The following is a 21,894-nucleotide window of genomic DNA, read 5'->3' as shown; positions in this document are numbered from 1 at the left end:
CACCCACCATGGGCTGAAGGGGGCAGGGGTCCGAGGGGCAGGCTCCATGCAGCTGAGACTCATCCTGTTGCAGAGGATCAGGGAGCGGGGTCGGGAACAAACATTTACAAACACAGAATTAGGGGAGGCCTGGCAGGGCCTGCAGTGCCCGCCTATCACCTGCCTCCACCCCCCACCTCCCCGTATGAGCAATTTGGGTTTTTACAGATTGCTTTCCTTAAATCCCAGACGTACCTGACTCCTCCTAGGAAGCCCCTGACCCACCGGCCAAAGGGAGGGCCCCACTTATGCTGGCCGCGCTCGAGGTCAGCATTCAGATCCTGGAGATGCCCTGTCCCTCAGAGCCAAGGGGTCTGGCCTCTGGGACTGAGGACATTGCTCTGATGGTCAGAGCAGGCAGGGAGAGTCCTCCTCGGTCTTCTGGCGGGGCCCCCTTAGCCTCACCTCCTCCATGGGCCCTAACCAAACCCAGGGCTGGGAGCTAGCTATGTGAGGGGGAGGGCCCCCGGACAGCTCTGGATGTGGTCGGATGACCAGGTTCGAATCCTGCTGTCAGACTCACTAGCCGCATGGCAAGGTGCTGAGCGCTCTGTGCCTCGATTTCCCCATCTGTGAGAGCACTGAGCTCATAGCCATAGTGAGGACTCAGACCAGGTCTGCAGGGTGAGGAGCGGCCATCCCGGGCATTCAGGCTGAGGTTGGCAGTGTCCCCACACCATGGCTTCATGTGTGTTCTGTGGAGGGCACACGATCGGGTCTCTGGGGTCCAGGTGCACCCCTTGCCCCCAGGGCTATGACCTCACGACCACCAGGCTCACCACCCTCAGGGCGCCGGGTCTGCCAAGGGCAGCAGAGCCCAGTGGCTGCAGACAATGGGCGAGACAAAATCAGCTGGCCCATGCCTGGGAGGAAGGGCCCACTAAGAATGCACGTGGCCGGCCCTCGGGAACTATGCTGAGCAGAGAGGCTGGTCCTGGGGGCTTCACGCTGCACGATGCTACGAAGGCTCTCCAAAGGACACAATTGCAGAGATGGACCAGACGAGCGCTGGCCAGGGGCGGAGGAGCCCCAGGGTTGGGGAGAAAGTAGGCGCGGCTACAAAAGGCCAAGTGGGGGCCCTGTGGGGACAGGGCCGTCTGCCTGTGGACTGTCAGTATCACTACCCTGGTGGGATCCTGCTTGGCAGTTCTGAAGAAATAGGCAACGGGTTCACGGGGGGCCCTGTGTGACGTCTCACAACTGCGTGCCATCTACGATTACCTCAAAATTCAGAGTTTAATTTAAAAAAATTAGCGGATGAACAAGAGAGGAAAAGGGCGTGGGGCCAAAGAGATGTCAGAGGTTCAGGACACGCCTGGCGCCGAGAGGAAGTGAGAGCTGCTGTGGGTGGAGGGGCTGCAGTCATCTTCCTCCCTCTGCTTTGCATTTTCCCCCTTTCAGGTGCCAGACTCCCCCACTCAACCTTCAGACAGCCCCCCCCTTCCAAACAAGCCAACCCTGCCCCTCAGGGCCCCAATGGCGGCAGCAGCTCTCGTTTGCTAAGTTAGGGCCCAGGGCGGGGCGAGGAGGGCAGACACAGCCCCACTGGCTCCCTCCCCAGGCCCGACCTGATGGGTGCCTGGCCAGGGGACGATTCCTCCCAGGATGGGGTCCCCTGGTGGGTGGGGGTGCACTGGGGGCAGCTCTGGCCACAGAAGAGTTTGTGAAGAGAGCTCAGGGACAGACGCCCATCCTGGAGAGGCCACCACTCACCTCCGAAGGGGAGGAGACGGGTGACCAGGGTCAGCCCTGCCACCTCAGTCCTCCCCCGGAGGGCCAGGAGTGCCTGGGGTGTTAGGCTGCCCACGGCCGGTGGCAGACCCTGGCTGGCCCGCAAGGTCCCAGAGGTCCAGAGCCCAGTTGGAAGTGACAAGTGGGGCTCCAGAGGCGGAGAACACCTCTGAGGAGTTCCCTGGAGCTGTGGACACCCCGTTTGTCCAGAGCCGCGTCAGGGGCACTGGCGTGGGCAGGCCGAGGAGAGGAAGGGTGCTCTGGCAGAGGCAGGGCTCCTGATCCTGCTGTCAGTTCACATGGTCACAGTCTCTGGCAGCTCCACCCAGGGGTTCTGGGCAGCGCTGGGCCGGAGGTAGAGCAGGGGCGTCGGCCCCCACCCGAAAGCCTGGCAGAAGGGCTCCGGGCTGGGTCCCCAGCGCAGAGGGGTGGCCGGCCTCAGTTTGCTCCTGTCGGTGGAACCCTACTGCAAACCTGGCTTTCAGACCATGGCGGTGGCTCCCAGGTCGGGCCTCTGGTTGCGACGTCCGGAGTCCCCAGAAAAGGGAGCAGAGTCTATGGACAGTCCCCTCCAAGCTGAGACTCGGTTGAGAGGAGCGGTTCCTTTCGTGGAGGTTCTGGGACCAGAAAGCCCGGCCATGGCCGTCTTTTCGCAGCCCCTCAAGTCTTGGGACCCGACAGGGCGGGTCTTCCCCCCACCCCCGATGCCCTGGGCTTCCTCCCACCTCCTGTCCCCCCAACCCCTCACCCCCACCCTCTGCCCCATCCCCTTTCCGGACCCTCTACGGCGTCACAAAGGCCCGCGGTCCCTATGGCAACCCGCCGGACAGCGCAGTGCGCAGCTGGGCTCCCCGGCTCTGCGCACAGTCAAGCCGCAGGCTCTGCCCGCTCCGGAGGCAGGGCAAGTGGGTGCGCTGGAAGGTGGGGTACGGGCCTGCGGAGGCTGAGGGAAGTGGGGAGGCGGACAGGGGGTGGGGGAGGTGGGAGTCGGTCTCGGGGAGGTGGGCGTGGCGGGTGGGGGGGCGAGGGGTGTGCAGGGGCGTCAGGAAGGCGGGGCCTCTGGGGGGCGGGCCAGGGCGCAGGGTGGTGTCTTCCCATTTTCCACCTGGGAGACTGTTAGCGACTGGAAACATTCTGACCTTAGCCAGATCCAGGAGCAAGAGTTCCTTCCAGAGGCCAGAGCTGGACTTAGGCCGCGAGTCCTGGGGTCCTGGTCTCGCCTGACTCCCCACCCCAGATACCCTCTCTGCTGTGCCCAGGGCCTGGTCTGGCTACCCTTCCCCAGGAAGGTCAAAGGCTGGTCTTTAGGGAGGGAGGCAGACTCCCCGACCTTACTCTGCCACTTGGCGGTGCCTTCTTGGGCACGGCACCCGACCTACGGGCTGTCTCTGTAATCCATCCAAGCCTTGGCTTGCTGGGACAACCTGAGCTCTCCCAAGTGAAGCCGCTGGTCCCTGGGCATGGCGGGGACCTGGGAGAGGAGCCAGGGATGCTGGCTTCTTGTTCAAGGAGCCCCAGCTTGCAGGGCCAGTCCTTGTGGACTGGCAGCTTGCCCCAGCTGGGCCTAGGACCACAGCTGCATCCAGCTGTGACGTGCCCTGAGGTGCACTGGCCCCTCCCACTGACACCCAGAGCTGGGAACCTGGGGGGCAGGGAGGCATGGCCCAGAAGGAGGTTCAGGCTCTGGGGTCAATGGCAGGGCTCAATGCCTGGACTGAGGACAAACTCGAAGCATTTTAGCCTCGTGCCCCATCTGTGAGACGGAGTGACAGGATCTTACAACCTCATGGCCTTTTCCTGTGGAGTCAGTGAGCTCCTGAGGGCACGCGAGGCCCCAGGACGTAGCAGGGGCTGGGTAACTAGGAGCTGGCATCGTGAAGATCCTGAGAGCTGAGGCCTGGGGCCAGCCTGCCGCCCATGCCGGTCCTGGTCACCACGGGACTGCCTGCGGGAAAGCCTGGCTCTGCTCTGTACCTGCGGTGAGGTCTGGAGGGTCTGCAGGCAGTGGTGTCCCCGGGATGAGGGGGTGCCTGGTGCTGCTCAGACAGATCACACTGCTCTCGGGAGCCTGAGCAGCACCATGACCCCATTTCAGATGAGGCACTGAGACCTTTGCCAGGCCACACAGCTGCTCGGCAGCTGCCTGTGTGCCCAAGTCACTGTGGCCTCAGGACTCAGGGCCTCAGCCTTGCCCTGTGTCCTTACAAACAGCCGTCAGTAGTGTTTGCCCCTCCATGCCTACTGTCTCCCAGACTAGCAGACCGCCCTGTCGGCCCTGCAGGCAGCCTGTTCCGGAGAGAGGTGTCCCCATAAGCTCCTCCCCCTGAGAGGGACAGAGGGCCTGGTGTAGGGGGCACACACAAACACTGCCCCGGGGGAGCCGCAAGGGGCAGCAGAGGACAGCCTGCTGGTCCCAGCTGACACCCCACCCTCCACTCCACCCTCCCAGACGATGGATTTCCAGGTGACAGGCCTGGACCTGGACAAGAGGCAGCCGGACAGTCCCCAGCGCTTCCTGGACCAGGAGGAGGCCGAGGAGGCCGAGGACGGGCAGCTGCTGGAGCCGCAGGCATGGAGGACCTACATGGAGCACCGCACGGCGCTGCGGGAGTTCCTGACCTCCCAGCTGAGCCCCCAGCTGCTCAGGCGCCACCATGCCCGCGTGGAGCTGCTCCGAAGGTGCTCCTACCACATTGAGATCCTGCCGAAGCACCTGGCCCTGGGCGACCAGAACCCACCACTGCTGCCCCACACCATCTTCCAGCTGGTCGACCCCTGCAAGTTCCAGCGCATGAAGAAAGTGGGCGCCGCTCAGGCCAGGATTCAGCTGCTGCTGCTCGGAGACCTGCTGGAGCAGCTGGACCGCGGCCGCGCCGCGCTGGATGCCCTGCTCGAGTCGCCTGACCCACGGCCCTTCCTGGCGGGTTGGGCGCTCGTGGAGCAGCGGCTGGCGGGCCTGTCAGCCGTGATGGATAACTTCTTGGCAATGATGGTGCCTGGGCGCCTGCACATCAAACACCGCCTGGTGTCTGATGTCAGTGCCACCAAGCTCCCCCACATCCGGCTTCTGCTGAGCACCAAAATGCCCGTCATGTTCGACCGCAAGGAGTCGGTGGCCCACCAAGACTGGGCCACCCTGCGCTGGTTTGTCACCATCCAGCCGGCGGCCCCAGAGCAGTTTGAACTGCGATTCAAGCTGCTGGACCCACGGACACAGCAGGAGTGCCTGCAGCGTGGCATCGTCCCTGTGGCCACCTGCACCTTCGAGATCCATCACCTGCTTCCCGACCGCGTCTACAAGTTCACGGTCAAGAGAGCTGAGAGCTACACGCTGGTGTATGAGCCCTGGGAGGACAGCCTCACTCTGCACACCAGGCCGGGGACCCCCGAAGGGCTGGCCCCCAGTCTGCTGGGCAAGCCGGGCCACCCCTGACCACAGCTTCCCAGAGATGATTTTCTAATATTTATCCATTAATAAAGAGCAATATAAACACACAATTATAGAAACAAAAGTTCTAAAGGTGGAAGCAGCCACATGACTGCTTTCTGATTTGGTGCAGCCCGCCCACAAGACCCAGGACCCCGTCAGCCCCTGGTCCCTTTTCCAGGGGAGACCCAAGCTGGACCTTCCAGAACAGCTGACCCCTGGAGCAGGCCAGGGGCCAGGGATTCGGGTTTGTGCTGGGTCATACGGGTCCAAGCCAGAGGTCAGGCTGGAATGGGAGTTCGCCAGGGAGGTGCATCCAGGCACACCAGCAGGGCCTTCCTCGTCTTAGTGCCTCCGGTCTGCGGCCCAGTTTCACACCCTCACCCAGAACGGCAGCTGCCCAGAGGCCACCGTGGGGCCACGCAGGTCCCCTTCTAGGAGCAGCTCCGAGGCCCGCTTCCTGATTTGGCCTAGGCTGAGCACTGGGCTGTACCCGCCCCACCCCAGCTCACCTGCCTCACTGTCCTGAGACTCACCTGCCGCTCCAGCGGCCGCCTCTGTGCTCAGCTGCCCTCCTTCAGTCCAGCCCTGCTTCCTACCACCCCATGTGCCTTCTGGGCTTCAACACCCCTTCCTCCAGGAAGCCCTCCCTGACTCCAGGATGATGTGGTACTGACTCTGCCTCAGGCGCCTGCTTCTCCTCTATTCAAGCCTTTTCACAAGATAATGGTCAAGTTTCTGAATGCTTCTGTGGCTGCCCTAGAATACACCTGCTCTTCCAGGTAGGGCCATCCGGCTCACTCCAGGCCAACAGTGAACACACAGGACACGTGGCCCTGGGGACCCCTTTTTCCCTATAATGTCTCTCTGCTCTCTGTGACCTCCTGACCTATCTGAGACCCCCTGCTGCCACTTAGAGAGGTCAGGGCCCAGCCATGCCTTCCTCTGTCCAGCTGGTAGCTTTGGAGGCATTGGGGGCTCAGCCACAAACCAGCAGATGCTGAATAGCCCAGGTCAGCCAGCCTGCAGGGGGGTGCGCTGTCCCAAAGGGTCCTGGGGAATCATTTCATACCCGGATGGCTTGGACCTGCTGACAGCCTTGGGGACTTTGGACTTAGACTTTGGGGCCAGCCTTCTAGGGTCAGAGTTCAGTGGGTTGGGCACGCCTGCAGCACCTGGACACAGTTCACCAGCTGTGGCCCATTGTCACCAAGCCAGCCTCCCACCCAGCTTTCTTTGTCCTGGCGGTTGACCGTCAGCCTGCCGGCTGTGTCCTCAGATGTGGAGCCCTGATACCCCTCGGCGTGCTCCCCATCCAGCATCTGCTACACCAGGCTTGTCAGCCTCAACAGCCTCTTTGCAACGCAAAGCAAGAGGAAGGGCCAGCCTCTGTGCCGCCCCCCCCACTCCCCCCCGTCAGACCTCAAGAACACGCAGAGGTGAAAAAGCATTGAAAGCAGTCTTTATAATAAAATTAATGTTGAATCATAGAAGACTGCAACAGATACAAAATTGGAATGTAGAAATTTTTTGAAAGCACAGAACATCCCTCCCACAGGCCTGCAGCCAGGCCACAGGTTGGGGCAAGCCTCCCCCCGACCCTGGTGTAAACAATTTGTTTGCAGCATCCCCCAGCCTGTGGGGACAGTGAATTGCACTAAAACCCCGGGTCAGAGATACCTCAGGGTGGGCTGGGCAGATATGGAAGCAGGGCAGATGTACCCTGAGGGGCAGGTGAGGGGCCCCGGCCCTGCAGGCCTGGGGGATGCGGGGCCCAGGTCGGGAGCACAAGACAGCCTGTCCTGGAGAGGCCGCCATCCCAGCGCCCCCGCACGCCCGTGGGAGTATTGCATGGCCAGGAGTGGGGGTCCCGGTAAGGCTCTGTGGCCCTGGTTCTCATCTGCCTTTCCCCTGACAGCCTGGATGGCCCCTGAGGGACATAGGGCAGTGATGGCAAAGAAAAGGCCCGTACTTCCAGGAAAGCCTCTGCCCTGAGTCTGGGCTGAGGACCCTGTTGCAGTATAAAAGACACTGACTTTTGGTTTATTTAAAAATAGAAAAGAAAATTGAGTTTCATGGCTGGCACCCACGGTCATTGGGATGGGGGTCTCCACCCCCGGACGGTGGCTGGCAGTGACCAGACAGTGGCCGGACGGTGGCTGGCAGTGACCACTGAAGGCACATGGGATTCCGCGGAGTGGGACTTGCCGAGGCAGCCAGCACGGAACCGTGGGGGACTTCTCCTGGCCGTTGGGCAGCTTGAGGGCCGTGGACAGGCGAGGAGCTTTCACAACAACACAGCTGGCCTCCTCCGGACCTGCACCTGGCTGGCAGGTACGAGGTTCCCCTGGGCCTCGCAGAAGTCCACGAGCCGGCGCCACAGCGGGCAGCAGCGCAGGAGCAGGTGGTCCCCTGTGAGAGAGGACTCAGTGGTGGCCCCAGGCCCACCGCCAGCAGCCTACCCCCACCCCCGAGGCGAGGGAGCAGCCCTCACCGATGAGGCAGAGCCCCTCCTGGGCCCGCGTGATGGCCACGTTCACCTGGTTGGGGTCCACGATGAAGCCCAGGAACCTCTTCAGCCAGCCCTTCGTCGGCCGCTGGTCCAAGTCACTCTCCGAGCACGAGCGGACGGTGCTCAGCAGCACATAGCGCCACTCGCTCCCTGGGGTGCCGGGCACGGTGAGGCCCCAGGACGGTGCCGCTCACCCTGCCGCTGGTGCCCACCCTCCTGACTCGCCACCCAGAGCCCTGCCCCAGAGCCAGTCTCACCCTGGCTCTTGGTGATGGAGCACACTGTCACTCCGGTGACACCCTCCTGTGCCAGTTTCCTGCTGATCTCGGAGGCCTGTGCGTTGTAGGGCGTGAGGATGGCAATGTCCTTGGGGTCCACCGTCCTGTCCAGGGTCAGCTGTTTGGCGATGCGGACCTGAGGAACCGAGAGGGGGCTGGCAACGACGGCCCTGGTGCCGCTCCCATCCTGGGTTCCAGGGCCTCCCCTGTTCCTTCAACTCCTCCACCACCTCCTCCAGGATGCCCTCCTTGACCAAGGGGCACCAGAAGCATCCACCTGACACTCACCACCTCTTTCACCTCCTCCTGGTTGGCCTTGGAGTTCTCATTCCCTTCATCTGTGGACACCAGTAGGCTCTGCTCGTGGCCATGCACATGACCAAAGATGACACAGCAGCTCTCCTTTGCGGCGTGGCCTAGGACGCTGGGCGGCCGCCGCAGGCCCTGCCAGGTCTTCAGCTTCTTCTGGTAGAACTCCATGGAGGGGAAGGTACAGATGCCCTCGTGCTGCAAGGAAGGACATAAGCCAGGGACAGGCCACCTGTCCCTGCTGTGGCCCCAGGAGGCCAGGCTGGATGTAGGAGGCTGGGGAGCAGGCCGCTACAGCTCTGGCATGCCCGGCCCCAGGAGCAGTGCTGGGCTGGGACGGCTCACCATGCGGTACTGTGTGTCCAGCATGTAGGCGTCCCTGTGGTACCTCTCGAAGAGCGACCGGTCCAGCCCCAGGCTCTGCAGCTGCTCGTTCTTGATCACAGGTCGCAGCTGCTTGTGATCCCCAAGAAGAACCACCTGGAGGGACAGACAGGCACGGTCCTGACAGCCCCAGGCCCACGGCCGTCGCCACCCCTCCACGCTGCTGCCCTCTGTGCTCTCCCTGCATCCCAGGGGCGATGCCACACCCAGCGACCTTCTCAGCCTGAGAGAAGTTCACCAAGGGGATGAGGGTCTCGGGCTCCGTGGCCATGCCCGCCTCGTCCACAAGGATCTGCCGGACGTCCAGGTTCTTGAGGGTGGCCGAGGCCGCACACGAGCACGTGCACAAGATGACGCTGTGCTGGTCTAGCTCGAACTTCCGGGCCTTCCCCAGGATCTTCTTATACCTGTGGGGGATGCCATCTGGTCACCCAGGGAGCCCCCCCGTGCCAGGACACAGCTCCACGGCCCCAGCCACTCACGAGTTGAGGTCCTCCTTGGAGAAGACCTCTCCTTTCTGCAGCCGGGCGTCAAAAGCCTTCATTTCTGTGGCGTAGGGGTTGGAGGCCTGCCGGATCCGGTGGTGCAGGCTGATGCTCCTGGTGGGGAGACCTCTGTGAAGCCGTGTTGCCCCCTGCCCAAGGCTCAGGCCTCTCACCTCCTCCCAAACACAGACACATGGACGCACAGCTGAGAGGCCGCACCTGAGGCTCTGGTTGGGCCTCCCCTCCCCAGAGCTCTTCTTGAACAGGCTCCTGCTGCCCACGCCCGGCACCGGGAACTCGGTGGCCTCAGCCTGCTCGCTGTACACGCGAAGGGGCTTCAGCTCTGCTCTCTTGCTCAGGAGCAGTCCTGGGGGCAGTCGGAGCGTGAGACACTGTCCGCTGGGCCCAGTACCCCCAGGCAGAGCCCCCACATGGCCGACCCAGTGCACCTGCCGGGACATCCACCGACTTGTTGGAGGGGCCACAGTACAAGATGCAGGGTCTCCCCAGCGTCTTCTCCCTGCTGGGGGTGCCGCAGGCCAGCCCCTGCTCCTCGTTCAACTTGTGAAACCAGAATACTATGTGGAAGCCCACCACCGTCTTCCCCGTGCCTGTGGACAGAGAATGGGGTGGACAGAGCCCCCACCAGCCTGCCTGCGCGCCCCCCACCCCCAATGTGGCCCTACCTGGTGGGCCCTGGATGACGGTGAACTGCTTCTTCAGAGCCTCTCTGACGGCCCCGGTCTGGCTGGGGTTCAGCTTATGGCGGCCTCCGGGGATGTCAAAGTTCTGTCGCTCCAGGAACCTGTGGGGGGTGCCTGAGGGAGGGGCCAGGTCTCCCTGAGCTCTGGTGCAGGGCAGGGCCAGGTAGAAGGCAGGGGCACAAGGTGCCGGAGGGTGCCACCTACCTCTGCAGAGGGGCTGCTGGCCAGCTGGGTGGCGTGGAGGGTGGCGGGGCAGGGGGAGGGCGCGGCCCAGGGCAATGCTGATTACCAGCGGGGATGAATTCTCCAGCTCACGCACGGCTTCTTCCTTGCGGCTGGGGGCAGGTGGGGTGAAGATGGACACTGGAACACCAACAGGACCCTCCTGGGGAGGGGCTGCTGCCCCATGAGCCACCCCCTCCCAGAAGAGGAAGCCCAGATTTCTCACACTCCCTGTCCACCCCATGGAAGCCACTCACAGGTCAGGAAGCTGCATGGGCAGCACTTCAATGGTGAATTGGGCGCCAGGCCTCAGCACCTCTTCCGGAACCTTCTCCATGGGCATGTGTTGAATGAAGAAATGCACTTGCTTGGGGGCCTCTTGCCGGCCCTCCTTTGGATTTGAGTCCCAGTCCTCGGTCAGCCCGTGGGCCACCCAGGTGTACGTGTCGGGGTCGATGCTAAGGACAGGCCCGAGGCTGCTGGGCCTGTGGGGTGCGGTGGCGGGGGGGGCCGGCAGCCCCTCGAGCCGGATGCAGAGGTAGCAGTGTGCCCAGCTGATGTCAATGCAGTGTTCGCGGAGGAAGGCAGCCTCCAGGCGGAAGGTGCCCTGTAGCTGCCCAGGGGCCGTGCGCTCTGCATCCCAGGTCACCGTCACGTGCTGCAGCGTGATGGAGTCGTTCTCGGCCACCGTGTTGGTGGCCGCCTCCAGGGAGCAGAACGGTGCCCACACGCGGGAGTACTCTTCCACGCTGCCACAGCGGTCCTGCCCCGCCTGGGGCGTGTGGCCTGAGAAGCAGTCGCCTGGCCGCTCCACGTGCTCCAGGCACAGGCTGACACCAGGCACCACAGTCCATAGCTGCAGGGTGGGTGTGAGGATGCCCCGCTGCAGGGTGGCACTGAGCTGCACCTGCAGCACGTCCCCACTGCCCAGCTCCCGGGTCACCTCCATGAAGTGGCCACAGCGGCTGCGCACCACCCGCCCCACCTGCCGCCCCGGCGGCTCCACAGTGCCCCACCCCCGCACCAGGGCAGCCGCCTCCGGCCACCGCTGCTCCTCCACCAGCTCCAGCAGCTGCTGCCATAGGGCAGCGTCCACGGGCCGTGTGTGCGGGTCAAGCAGGGCACCCGGCAGTGGGGGGCATGGCCCGTTCAGTTGCACTGAGTAAATGCGGCGCCGCCACACCAGCTGCAGGCCGGGTCGGCTTGCCAGGCTGTGGGGGTGCTCAGCCAGCTGCAGGAAGCGATAGAACACCGGGCAGAGGTCGGGCAGGGTCTCACGGTTGGCCGGGAACAACAGCTTGAAGCAGCGGGCGCCCTCCTCCACGTCCACTGTGAAGCCCAGTTTGTTACGTGGCTGGGCCTTGAGCCGCGCGGCCAGGTGCAGGCTGCGGGCCTGGCGTTGGTAGCTCTGGGCGCGCAAGTGCTGGCGGCTGAAGTCGTGGCATAGCCCGTCAATGTCCCTGGCAGAATAGGAGGAGCCCCCCTGGCCCAGCGCCAGCAGGACTTGCCGCTGCACCACCAGGTCCATGTACCTGCGGAGGGGCGAGGTGGCCCAGGTGTACCAGTCCACCTGTAGTGAGTAGTGGTTGGCTGGCTGCTGATCGCCCTGGCTGGAGCGGCCGAAGGTGGAGCGGCCCAGGGCTTTGCGGAAGTCCAGGCCCACGGGAGCCAGTGAGGGGTGCATGTCGTCCGTGGTGATGAGGTCCACTAGCCGGCCGGCATCCTCTGCGTGGGCTGCAAGCTGGACGTGCCTCCAGAGAGTGGCCAGTAGGTGAAGCTGCAGGGCGGGGGGGCTGCAGCCATTCAGGTGCTGGCGCAGGTGCAGTGACAGGGGCACCAGTTGCCCGTGCTTCTCACTCAGGGCTTCGAGCTGGCGACTGCTGGGGGTGGGCTGCCTCCGCAGTGGCGTGACCGTCTGGGTGCGCTCGCTGCCCACCAGGAACTCGGCCACCAGCCTGTTGAACTGGATCATGTACTCTTTGACCATGGCGTGGGCTGCACGGAAGCCCAGCTCGCTGTCCTCATCCGGCTGCTCATAGTAGCAGGCGGACTGCAGGCGACGCTGGCGCAGCACGTGGGCAAAGTGGCATGCGGCCACCACGCAGGCGTCCACAGAGTCCAGGTGTTTCGGCAGCTCTAGGCCGGCCCCCGGATGCTCCCTGATCACTTGCTCAGCCTCCTCATAGGACAGCTGGCGGTTGGAGTGGATCACGGAGGGCGCAAAGCGCAGGCTCTTGAGCTGGTCACTGCCCTTCTCGAAGGTGAGGAAGAGGGAGATGGCCAGGCGGTCCTGGCCGGGCAGGAGGCTGAGTATGTCCTGGCAGAGGCCGGCTGGCAGCATGGGCGTCGGCTCCCGGTCGGGGGCATAGAATGCGGTGCCCTGCCTGCGGGCCTCCACATCCAGGGGCCCGTCCCTCGGCACGAGGCTGGCCACATCGGCAATGTGCACGGCCACCTCGTACCTGGGACCCAGGTCCCGGACGCCGAGGGCGTCGTCCAGATTGCAGGCACCCCGGGGGTCCACAGTGAAGGTTAGGAAGCCACGGCAGTCCTCCCGGCAGCTGGGCGCACGGCCCAGTTCGGCGCGGTACTTCTGCAGTACCTTGGAGACCACGGCCGGGTCCGGCGAGGGTTCCCGCAGTTCGTATTCGAGGTCCAGGATGCGTAGGCCCTGCTCCCAGGTGGTGGCCTCAGGCAGCACCTCTAGCACAATGCCCAACGGGTAGTAGAAGCGCTCCCGCCACAGGACGACGCGCACCCAAAATAGCCGGCGGCGCCAGGCCTGGGCAGGGAGCCGCTCCTCTGTCACCCGCTGAAGGCGGCCCCTATGGAGACAGTGCACGGGCACCCGCTGCGGGTCCTTCAGGTCAGCCACGAAGATCTTGGTCACGGAGCCATCGATGGGGGTCATGATACGTGGGTCCCACTCGTCCATGCGGCACACGAACGCCAGCTCTTGGCGCCTCCGCTTCAGCACACCCAGCACACAGCCTTGCGGCCGCCCGGCAGGACCCCTGTCACCGCCGAGGACCTTGACCAGCACCTCGTCCCCGGTGAAGGCCATTCCGCAGTGCAAGCGGCCCCTGACCAGGATGGGGCCGGGGCCCGCGTCGTCCAGCGGGATGGCCGTCGCCCGCTCAAAGGTCTCCTGCATGAAGGTGCACCGGTGGTGCCTCTCTGGCTCCAGGCGCAGCAGGTGGCGCAGTGTGGCCCGCGGCAGGGACACGTACTGCCGGGCCTGCTGTGGGGATGCAGGCCTGGCCACGGTGTCCAGCAGCCCGTCTTCCCGGACGGTCACGGTCACGTTCTGGCTCTCGTCCAGGAGCTCCTGCAGGACGGGGTCGTCGGTGTTCAGCTCCCAGTCAGAGGGCCAGAAGTCAGACGCAGCGTCCTCGGGGTCCCCGGGGTCCTCGCTCTCTGTGGCCGCCGAGTTCCCTGCTGATGCCACGTCCCCGACTGCTGGGTACCCCATGACCTCTGCTTTCTGTGTGGCCTCGTCTCCTGCCTCCGAGGCCCGGGGCGGGTCTGCACCCCCCTCGGCCTCGGCCACGGCCTCTGGCTCCGCCTGCGCCACCGCTGCGTGCTCTGTGGCTGCGTCCCCTGCCTTCCCCTCCTCTGGGCCAATGTCCCCGGCCACCACTGCCACAGCTCTCTCTGCTGGTGGGGCCGCAGGCTGCAGGCAGCGGGCCCAGCGCTGCCTCTGAACCACACCCTGCTCGATCTGCTCCAGCGACAGGCTCTCGGGGCAGACGCTGCGATGCTCCACACACTCACGAATGAAGCTCTTCCAGAGCTTGCTGCAGTCCCCAAAGGAGCAGAGGGCCATGGCGTCACCTACGGCCACCACCTGGGACTGGGCGCGGGTCATGACCGTGTTGAGCACCCGGGCGTCTGTGAAGAACTCCAGGCCGGGTGCCCCTGGGCTCCGCAGGCTGTGCCAGCTGTGCACTGCGCTGAGCAGCACCACCCGGAACTCCCGCCCTGCAAGGGGGTGTGGTCAGGCTGCGCGTGTTCCCGGGGCCAGCCCCGCCCTGCCCACCACCCATCACCCACCTGGCAGGATCTCAAAGCTGCCCACAGACACCTGGCCCAGGTTTCTCCTCCTCAGCTCCTGCCTCAGCGCGCTCACCTGGAGACACAGGACCCGGTTGGGCCCGTGAGCGCTCAGTGCTCGGTGAGGGCCCCACGACAGCCACCCTTGGTGCCAGCACACAGCTCACGTGCACATGGCCCTGGGCCCCTCTTACAGAAGGGGAAACCGAGGCGAGGAGGCCCAGCCAGGGGCATAGGCCCCCAGACCCCAGACAGGGGCTGGGGAGGAGCTGTCTGCTTACCTGGGCACCGTGGGACACTACGCAGATGTGCCTCTGCTCCCGGCCGCCCCAGCAGTGGGGCCAGGTGTTGTAGACCTCCTGCACCTGCTCGACGACCTGGACGACCTCGGCCGCATTGAGCCATGATGTCATCGACATGTCTCGCTCGGGGCTGCCGGCCACGTGACAGAACATGAGCGGGTAGCGCCGGGGGTGTCGCGGGACCTTGCCACTGGCGTGGATGGGGGTGCCCCTGGCCACATAGAAGTGGCGTGACACGAAGGCGACAATGATCTCAGTGGAGCGGTAGTTCTCATGGAAGATGATGCGGCTGCACTGGGCCACCTTGTGCGCCTGCTGCTGGTAGTGCTGGAACAGGCGGTGCAGCAGTGTGTGCCCGGCCGCCCGGCCCGGGGCCACGCTGAACAGCCGGGGTGTGACCTGCATGTGGTCGCCGGCCAGCACCACCCGAGTGCCCAGCGGGGCATAGCGCAGCGGGGTGAGGGCCTCGCACTCCAGCATCTGGGCGGCCTCATCGATGAGAATGTGTGAGAAGAAGCCGGCGGGCACCCCAAGCTCACGGGCCTGCGACGTGGTGGTTACCACAATGCGGTGCTGCTCCAGCTCCGCGCGCGTGGGCGGGCGGAAGGCCCGGAGGTCCTCCGTCAGGCAGCAGTAGCGCAGCGTGGCTGCGTCTGTCTGGCTCGGCGGGCGGTCGGTGTACATCACCCGCAGCGGCCTGGCCTCTGGGTGGCCGCTGCTCACGTAGCTGTGGAAGTGCTCCTGGATGTAGATGTCGGCCGCGCTGAGGGGGAGAGGGCACATGGGGCCTTGGCGGCTTGTGCGAAAGCGCCTGCTGTGTGCCCAGCCCTGCCCATGCTGGGAATTCAAAGGAGTCTACAGACCCATGTCCGAGGCCCCCAGAGCGTAGATCTGTGTTCTCTTAAGAACAAGGGCAAATCCTGGCCCAGGAAGTGCTGGGGATGCACCCCCCCACTCCACCCCGCCCAGAGCCCGGCGTGGACACGCACAGCCCCCCTCCCACACGGCAGTCTGCACCAGGCCTAAGCACTCACGTCCCCTGGCCCTTTCAGTCCAGACTCACTGGCTGTCAGGGAGAGTCCCAAGGATCAGAGTGACGGACTCACCCAGGGACGCACTACGGTCCCGGTGTGCCCAGCTTGGGCTCAGTCCACCACCGGCCAAGCAGCCCTGGGACGTCTGCTCTAGCACTAGCCTCCCGGCCCTGTAGGGGACCTAGGAAGCAGCCAGAGCCCCAGACCCCAGAAGAAGTCCCCTTTGTTCTCTCGGGGAGACACCACCACAGCAGCTCAGCCGGGCGCAGGGAGCAGCGGCTCTGGGCTCACCTGTTGGTGTGTGTGCAGATGAGCACCTTGGTGTGGGGCTGTCGGATGACCTGCAGGGAGGCCATGGCCAAGGTGTAGGTCTTGCCTGTGCCGAAGGGGCCATAGATGAGCAGTGGGGCTATGGGCTGCCTGCCTCCAGGGCTGCTGCCCGCGATGAACTCCACGGCCAGCTTCTGCTTGCGGTTGCCGTGCAGCGCTGGCGGGCTGGGCCGGGGGCGGGGTAGGGCACAGGTGGACAGGTCGGGCACCACCAGTCGCTCACTGGGCAGCGCATCCACTGCCTGGTGCCAGAGGCGGAATGTCAGCGGGTCAATCTGGAACTGCACCTCCAGCACAGGGCTGGCCTCAGGCTGCAGCCCCAGGGCCGTACAGCAGTGCGCGGGCAGCAACAGCCACCGTGCCTGCTCGGAGCTGGCCCGGGTCTCTAGCTGCACCTCGAACACCGTGTGGTCAGGGGCGGGCACGGGGGCCACGAGGGCCGTGCTGACCGCCCGGCTCAGCAGGAAGCCCTGGTCTGTGTCAGGCATCAGGGAGGAAGGGATGGGGACCTCGGCATACAGGGCTCCTGGCGGCGGGAAGAGCATGCCAAGGGCTGGCGTCTGCAGGGCCGTCTTCAGGGACACAGGGCCCCGGAGGTTCAGCCTGGTAGGGGACATGGCTCAGCTGACCCGGGCCAGAGCTCTGCAGCTGGCACTGCAGCCCTGCCCGCCCACCGGCCCCTACTCACTTGGCCACCAGCTCTTGCTGGGCGGCCTCTTCCTCGTAGAGGAACTGGTGCATCCTCTGCCGGTAGTTGGTGTGGGACAGGGGACCCGGGGCCAGGCCGCTGCGCTGGAACTCAAGGGCCAGGGCTGGCACCTTGTACTTGGCCATCAGGGCTGCCTGCTCCGCCGTGCGCTCCACGCCAGGCACCACATGGCGGTTGCCAGTGTGCCAACGCTCCAGCTCCTCACGGTGGCCGGGCGCTGCTGTCCCAGAGAGCCCGGGGCAGTGCACCTGGCCCAGCTGCAACTCCAGCTTCCGCAGCAGCACCGGCCGGCGGCCAAAGTCGAAGACCACCCACTGCTCGAAGGTGCCAAAGGAGGCGCTCTGCACACACACCCCCACCCGGAACTCGGTGGGGTGGTCGGGCACGCAGAAGCGTTCCCCCTGCGCGTACAGCTGGCCCGGAGGGAGGCGGGGGACCACCAGTGAGAAGGCTGCTCCCGGCTCCTGCTTGAGCAGGGCCACATGTTGCAGGGGCTCCTGGGGAGAAACTGGATGGTGAGTGACCCCGGGTGCCAGCCCACACATCGGGGTCCCAGCTAAAACACAGCCCTGCCCCGCTTCAATTCCCAGCTGTGACCCCACCAGAGCGCTCAGCTTCTCTGAACCTCAATGATTGCCTCTGCAAGATGGGGTCACAGAGCCTGTGTAGGCCCCACGTACCTGAGTGAGGTGAGCGTGCAGCATGGGGTGCTCTGCCAGACACAGCGGCAGAGGGTATGGGAAGGCGACGCACACACGCAGTTACACACGCATGCACGTGCACACATGCACACGCGCGCACACACACGGGGAGGCTGTGCAGGGCAGTGGCTCCAGCTGTCTCGCGGCTATGCTGCCCCTCACCTCAGAGTGGATAACAAACGTCCAGCTGTGCTCAGTGTTCTTCTCCTGGGCCCGATGCATCAGGGGCTGGCTGCAGGTGGCGGAGACGCCATCGACATTCTCAGCCAGCTGCACAGGGAAGCCAGGCTGTCGTCAGGGGCCCTGGCCCCTGCCTGCCCTGCCCTGGCCCACTCACGAGGCCCCACTCACCACCAGGACTTCGGTGCTGCTGCGCTGGTACTCGTCCAGCAGCCGCGCCTTGTAGGGCACCAGCCCCTCCCGCCAGGCCTCCTGCTCCCGCAGCTCCACAGTCTGCACGCGCCGTGTCCACTCCTGCAACTCCTGCTCTGAGTGTGCCTTGGTGCAGACATCCCCATATTCACAGAGGTCGGGCCTGGGGGTAAGGGAGGCCAGCAGGCCATGAGGGGTGAGGCACCCTCAGCCCAAAACAGGCCTATAGGGGGTGGGCAGGAACAGATTCCAGGCCGGGAGCAGGGCACTGGCGGGACCTGCTCCATCCTGTCCACTCCTGTGCCCGCACGACAAGGCTGACACGAGCGGCCTGGGACCAGCTTCCCTCCACCTCCCCCAAGACCCACAAGGTGCCAGGTGGTCACACAGAGAGGACAGGGAACCCCTGGTTGTCGCTAAAAGTGGGTTCATTCTCCATCCCCAAGCCCTGCCTCACTGTCCTTACCTGGGGCAGAGCTCGAAGGTGGAGAGCCCTGTGGGCGGGCTTCTGTGCTCCCAGGACACAGCCTGGTCCAAGACCACCATCTGTGCGTGCTCCACAGATGAGCAGTGGTTCTCAAAGGCCTCCTGGGAGTGGCAGGTGACCAGGCAGGCATGGCAGTACAGCTGGACTCTGGGGGGCTGGCCGTGGCGGGCTGTGTGCCTGTCTCCCCTAGGGGCTGGGGGTGTGAGCAGATCCCCCCGCTGGAACCCACCCAGCTGCTCAGCCTCCCACACTGCCATCTCCACGGCACTGTGTGCATACTGGCAGCGGGATACCCCGTGCCGGCATGGCCGCCCGCGCCCCACGAACATGCAATAGGCCAGCCTCCGGCCGTATGGGGGCCGTGGCCGCACCTCTGTGACCTGCTGCTTGCGACGGCCCTCGGAGCTCACATGGGTCAGGAGCGAGGGGCAGGCTCCGTGCTTGGGGCACCGGCCCTGGGGGTCCACAGGGCAGAGGCGGGGAGGGCAGTGCCGGAAGCAGTGGGAGCAGAGCAGCTGGAAGTGGCCACCAAACTCTGTGAGGATGGCACCTGCAGGGCCATGCAGCCCGCCCTGGGCCCTGCCACCCTGCACCGCAGCCTTCAGCCGCGGGCGGCGGACGTTGTGTTCGCGCTCAAAGGTCCAGACCAGCGCCTCCTCGGGGCTGCGGGCAAAGGTGCACCGGTTGTGGTGCCGGCGGCAGCCCTGACCAGGGCGGTAGTAGCGGCAGACCTGGTAGCGAAGGGGCTGTGGGAAGCTGGGCCGTGGGTCCACCTTGCGCCAGACCCTGCTCTTGGCGGCTTGCTTGAAGCGAGCCAGCAGGATCTCATGGGTGCAGTTGTGCTCCACAGCACGCAGGAGGTAGGTGCTCTCGTTGAGGCACTGTGCGCAGCGGGAGCAGCCCAGACACAGATCCAGCCGGGCGCACAGCTTGGCCAGAATTGGCTCCTGGGTGGCTGTGGCGCCGCTGGGCGATGGGCCAGACCTGGGGGACGCCATCTCCGATGCTGGCCTGACTCTGCGGGGCGGCATTTGAGGCTCACAGGTGCAGCGGGTCCTCTGGGGCCGTTCACCCTGGAAGAGAAGTCTGGGACGGGAAGCACAGAGAGCAAGGTCAGGCCCTGAGGCCAGGAGGGCTGCCACCTCCAGGTGGGGGCTGAGACACTGCCTCTCCCTCAGCAAGGGGCTGAGACAGCGGAGCAGCAGGAGATTTCTCCTCACAGGACAGGAGAGGATGAGTGATTAGGTCCAAGGAGGCGAGCCCCACTGACCTTGACCCAGCCCAGACCCCTCCCCTTCTGAAGGGTCTCTGGGCCCTTCTCAAAAGCAGCCAGCTGGCTGTGAGGTTGCCCTGGCAACAGGAGCCCTGGAGGCCCAGGGACTCGCAGGGCTCCCCCAGCACCCCCCATTCTGGAGACAGTTGGCTCCTGGGGACGGTGCACCCCACCCACGCCTGTTTGGACAGGGACTATTTGCCTCTCATGGGAGCAATGGGGATGTTCGGAGAACACAGCAGCAGAACCTTGCACAGAGGGGCCCTGCCCAGGCGGTGCCTCTGGGGGTTCCCCAGCCAGCTGGGCCCAGAAGGGGGAACTGGCTTCTGGAAACACTGCCAGTTTCCTCTAAAGGAAACTTTCAAGAGAAACTTTGAGGGCGACACAGAGATGATGTGTAAAAAGGAAATGATCTGAGGTCAACCCTGAGTGGAAAGCCTGATTACTCCAAGTGAGAACTGGAGTCCCCTCCAGAAGGAGACCAGGAAGAGGTCCCCAAACCCGATGGGTATTCAGAGACAGGAGCAGTTGCAGCTGTTGAGGACAACACTTGGGGGTCCAGAGGTTGCTCCCTCCCCGGGCCGCCAGGGTCAGGGTGCTGAGGCTGCAGGGCTACCTGAGGGAAAGCCCGGCGCTGAGTCAGCACCCCAGGCTGCTGGCCCAGCGGCTGCGCCTTGGTGGGGGTCCCTGGGCGCCAGGCCCCCTACTCCACTAGCACCGCCTGCAGCCGGGAGCCTGCAGCCCCTCCTCTCCCTGGAGCCCCGCCCGGGTCCCACCGAGGCCCCGACTGTAGGAGGGGGCGCTGGCAGCTGCCACCCACAGTCGAGACCCGCATCCCCGTGCTTACCCCCCATTCGGCCGCGCCCGCCGCGCGATCACTTTCGATTCTGCCCCGGGGGTGACTCAAACCTCTGACGCCCGAGCGCGGAAATTACCTCACTGCCCCCGCCCCGCCCCCCTCCCGGCGCCGCCCCGAACCACAGCGGTCCCCGCCCGTCCCGCACCACCAGTGCCTGCGGGATTCGAACCGGCGCCCCGTCTCCCAGATGCTGGAGTGCGCGACCCTGGGCAATTTGCCTGGAAACCAGAGCATGGCGAGAAGGTGTGACAGCGGGGCGGGATGGGGTGGCCGCAGCACCCCTTTCCTCCGGGGAGCGTGGACCGACCGGCAGGGCTGCTTTGCCACCCGCACAGCCCTCAGCGGACTCGGGGTCCGTGCAGGAGGGTGCTTGATGCGGAGGAGATCGTGCTGGGAGCGGGGAGGGGCTGGAGCTGGGGGCGGCCCCACCAAAACAGCCCCACCCCCTAAAATGCACCAGCCAGTCTGGGTCCCAGGGGACTGCCCTCTTACCTGCGGAGGGCCATACCTGGGGACTGTCTTCTTACCTGGGGAGGCTGTATGTATCCAGCCCTTAAAACGCAGGGAGGGTGTCTGGGCTGCCCCAGGGCTTAGAAAGAGTGAGGGAAGGTCCCAATTCTTAACTGTAGAGCGAGCAAGCGGGGTGTGTTTTGCAGCTTAATTGCATTGGGTCTCCCTGTGCAGACACCACCCTCAGCCCCCACTTGAGAAAACAGATGCACCCTGATCACTGGCGAAGGCTCAGCGGCTCCCTGATAACAGAGCACCCAACCCCCACCGTCACACACCTGACCCCAGTGGTCCCCCACCTCCCCGATTCACGTCTGGCACGGTCCCCTTGAGCACTGAAAAAGACCGAGCTGTGTAACCAACAGACCTGGTGGAAATGACGGGGTGCGATGGTTGAGGCCGTGTCATGCGTGCTGCCGCATTGCTCTCCTGGGTCGCGGCTCTGTGGGGAGGCAGCCACCAGCTTGTGAGGACACTCAGGCCAGTGGAGAGGCCCAGGCCAGGAGGGAGCGAAGCCGCTTGCCTCGACTGCCAGGTGTGTGTGTCACCTGCAAGCGGACCCTCCTTCAGACAACCGCAGCCCCAGCTTGACGACGACATCACGAGACACCCCAAGCCTGAGCCGCCAGCCATGCCACCCCCCACTGTGAGATAATAAGTGGGTGAGATAATAAATGTGTATTATGCTTTTAAGCCACCAAGTTTTGGGGGGCATTCCTCACAGAGCACGAGGTAACTGGTGCATGAAGACGGTCCCTGAAACAGTAAGTGCGTCTATCTCAGCCCGGTCAGCATCCTGCTGGGAAGGACAATATTGAAGCTTCCCGTTTAAGTCAGGAAGCAGGTGGAGCAGGCCATTCATAATCGTGCCAGGAGCCTGGAGACAAACAGCAAGTTTACTGAACAGAACAGAGAAGAACACTTGGTAAATACGAGCAGCGACAAAGGACCCAGACAAGCCTAACAAGAAGCATGCAAGAGCAGCCGCTATGGAAAGCAGTGTGGAGGTCCTCCAAAAATTATGAATAGAATTACCGTATGATCCAGCAATCCCTCTCCTGGGTATCTACCCAAAAAATCTGAAAACATCCATAAAGACACGTGTGCTCCAATGTTCCTTGCAGCTTTATTTACGGTGGCCAAGACATGGAAACAACCAAAATGTCCTTCGAT

At 64.5% G+C, this 21,894-nt stretch overlaps 2 protein-coding genes across 2 annotated transcripts; one reads left to right on the top strand and one right to left on the bottom strand.

The window, feature by feature from the left end:
• The first annotated feature begins 2,630 nt into the window (after positions 1 to 2,630).
• On the top strand, positions 2,631 to 5,419 carry FNDC11 (fibronectin type III domain containing 11). The gene is made up of 2 exons (XM_033095281.1): positions 2,631 to 2,691; positions 4,220 to 5,419. Exon 2 carries the CDS (start codon positions 4,223 to 4,225, stop codon positions 5,201 to 5,203), a length of 981 nt encoding a protein of 326 aa, XP_032951172.1. The 5' UTR covers positions 2,631 to 2,691; positions 4,220 to 4,222; the 3' UTR covers positions 5,204 to 5,419.
• Positions 5,420 to 6,645: 1,226 nt separating this feature from the next.
• Positions 6,646 to 20,271, bottom strand: HELZ2 (helicase with zinc finger 2). The gene is made up of 20 exons (XM_033094677.1): positions 20,200 to 20,271; positions 18,059 to 19,165; positions 17,572 to 17,755; positions 17,383 to 17,490; positions 16,499 to 17,016; positions 15,772 to 16,413; positions 14,426 to 15,209; positions 14,145 to 14,220; positions 10,349 to 14,072; positions 10,074 to 10,204; positions 9,852 to 9,983; positions 9,615 to 9,776; positions 9,385 to 9,532; positions 9,163 to 9,279; positions 8,895 to 9,087; positions 8,642 to 8,776; positions 8,276 to 8,494; positions 7,967 to 8,123; positions 7,692 to 7,859; positions 6,646 to 7,609 (listed from the first exon to the last, which is right to left on the bottom strand). Exons 2-20 carry the CDS (start codon positions 19,108 to 19,110, stop codon positions 7,485 to 7,487), a joined length of 8,775 nt encoding a protein of 2,924 aa, XP_032950568.1. The 5' UTR covers positions 19,111 to 19,165; positions 20,200 to 20,271; the 3' UTR covers positions 6,646 to 7,484.
• Positions 20,272 to 21,894: the final 1,623 nt, after the last annotated feature.

This window comes from Rhinolophus ferrumequinum, chromosome 23, assembly GCF_004115265.2.
Source record: "Rhinolophus ferrumequinum isolate MPI-CBG mRhiFer1 chromosome 23, mRhiFer1_v1.p, whole genome shotgun sequence".
In the NCBI taxonomy this organism is placed as follows: Eukaryota; Metazoa; Chordata; class Mammalia; order Chiroptera; family Rhinolophidae; genus Rhinolophus; species Rhinolophus ferrumequinum.
Note: the sequence above shows the minus strand (reverse complement) of the source record. Positions and strands in the feature narration are given on the sequence as shown.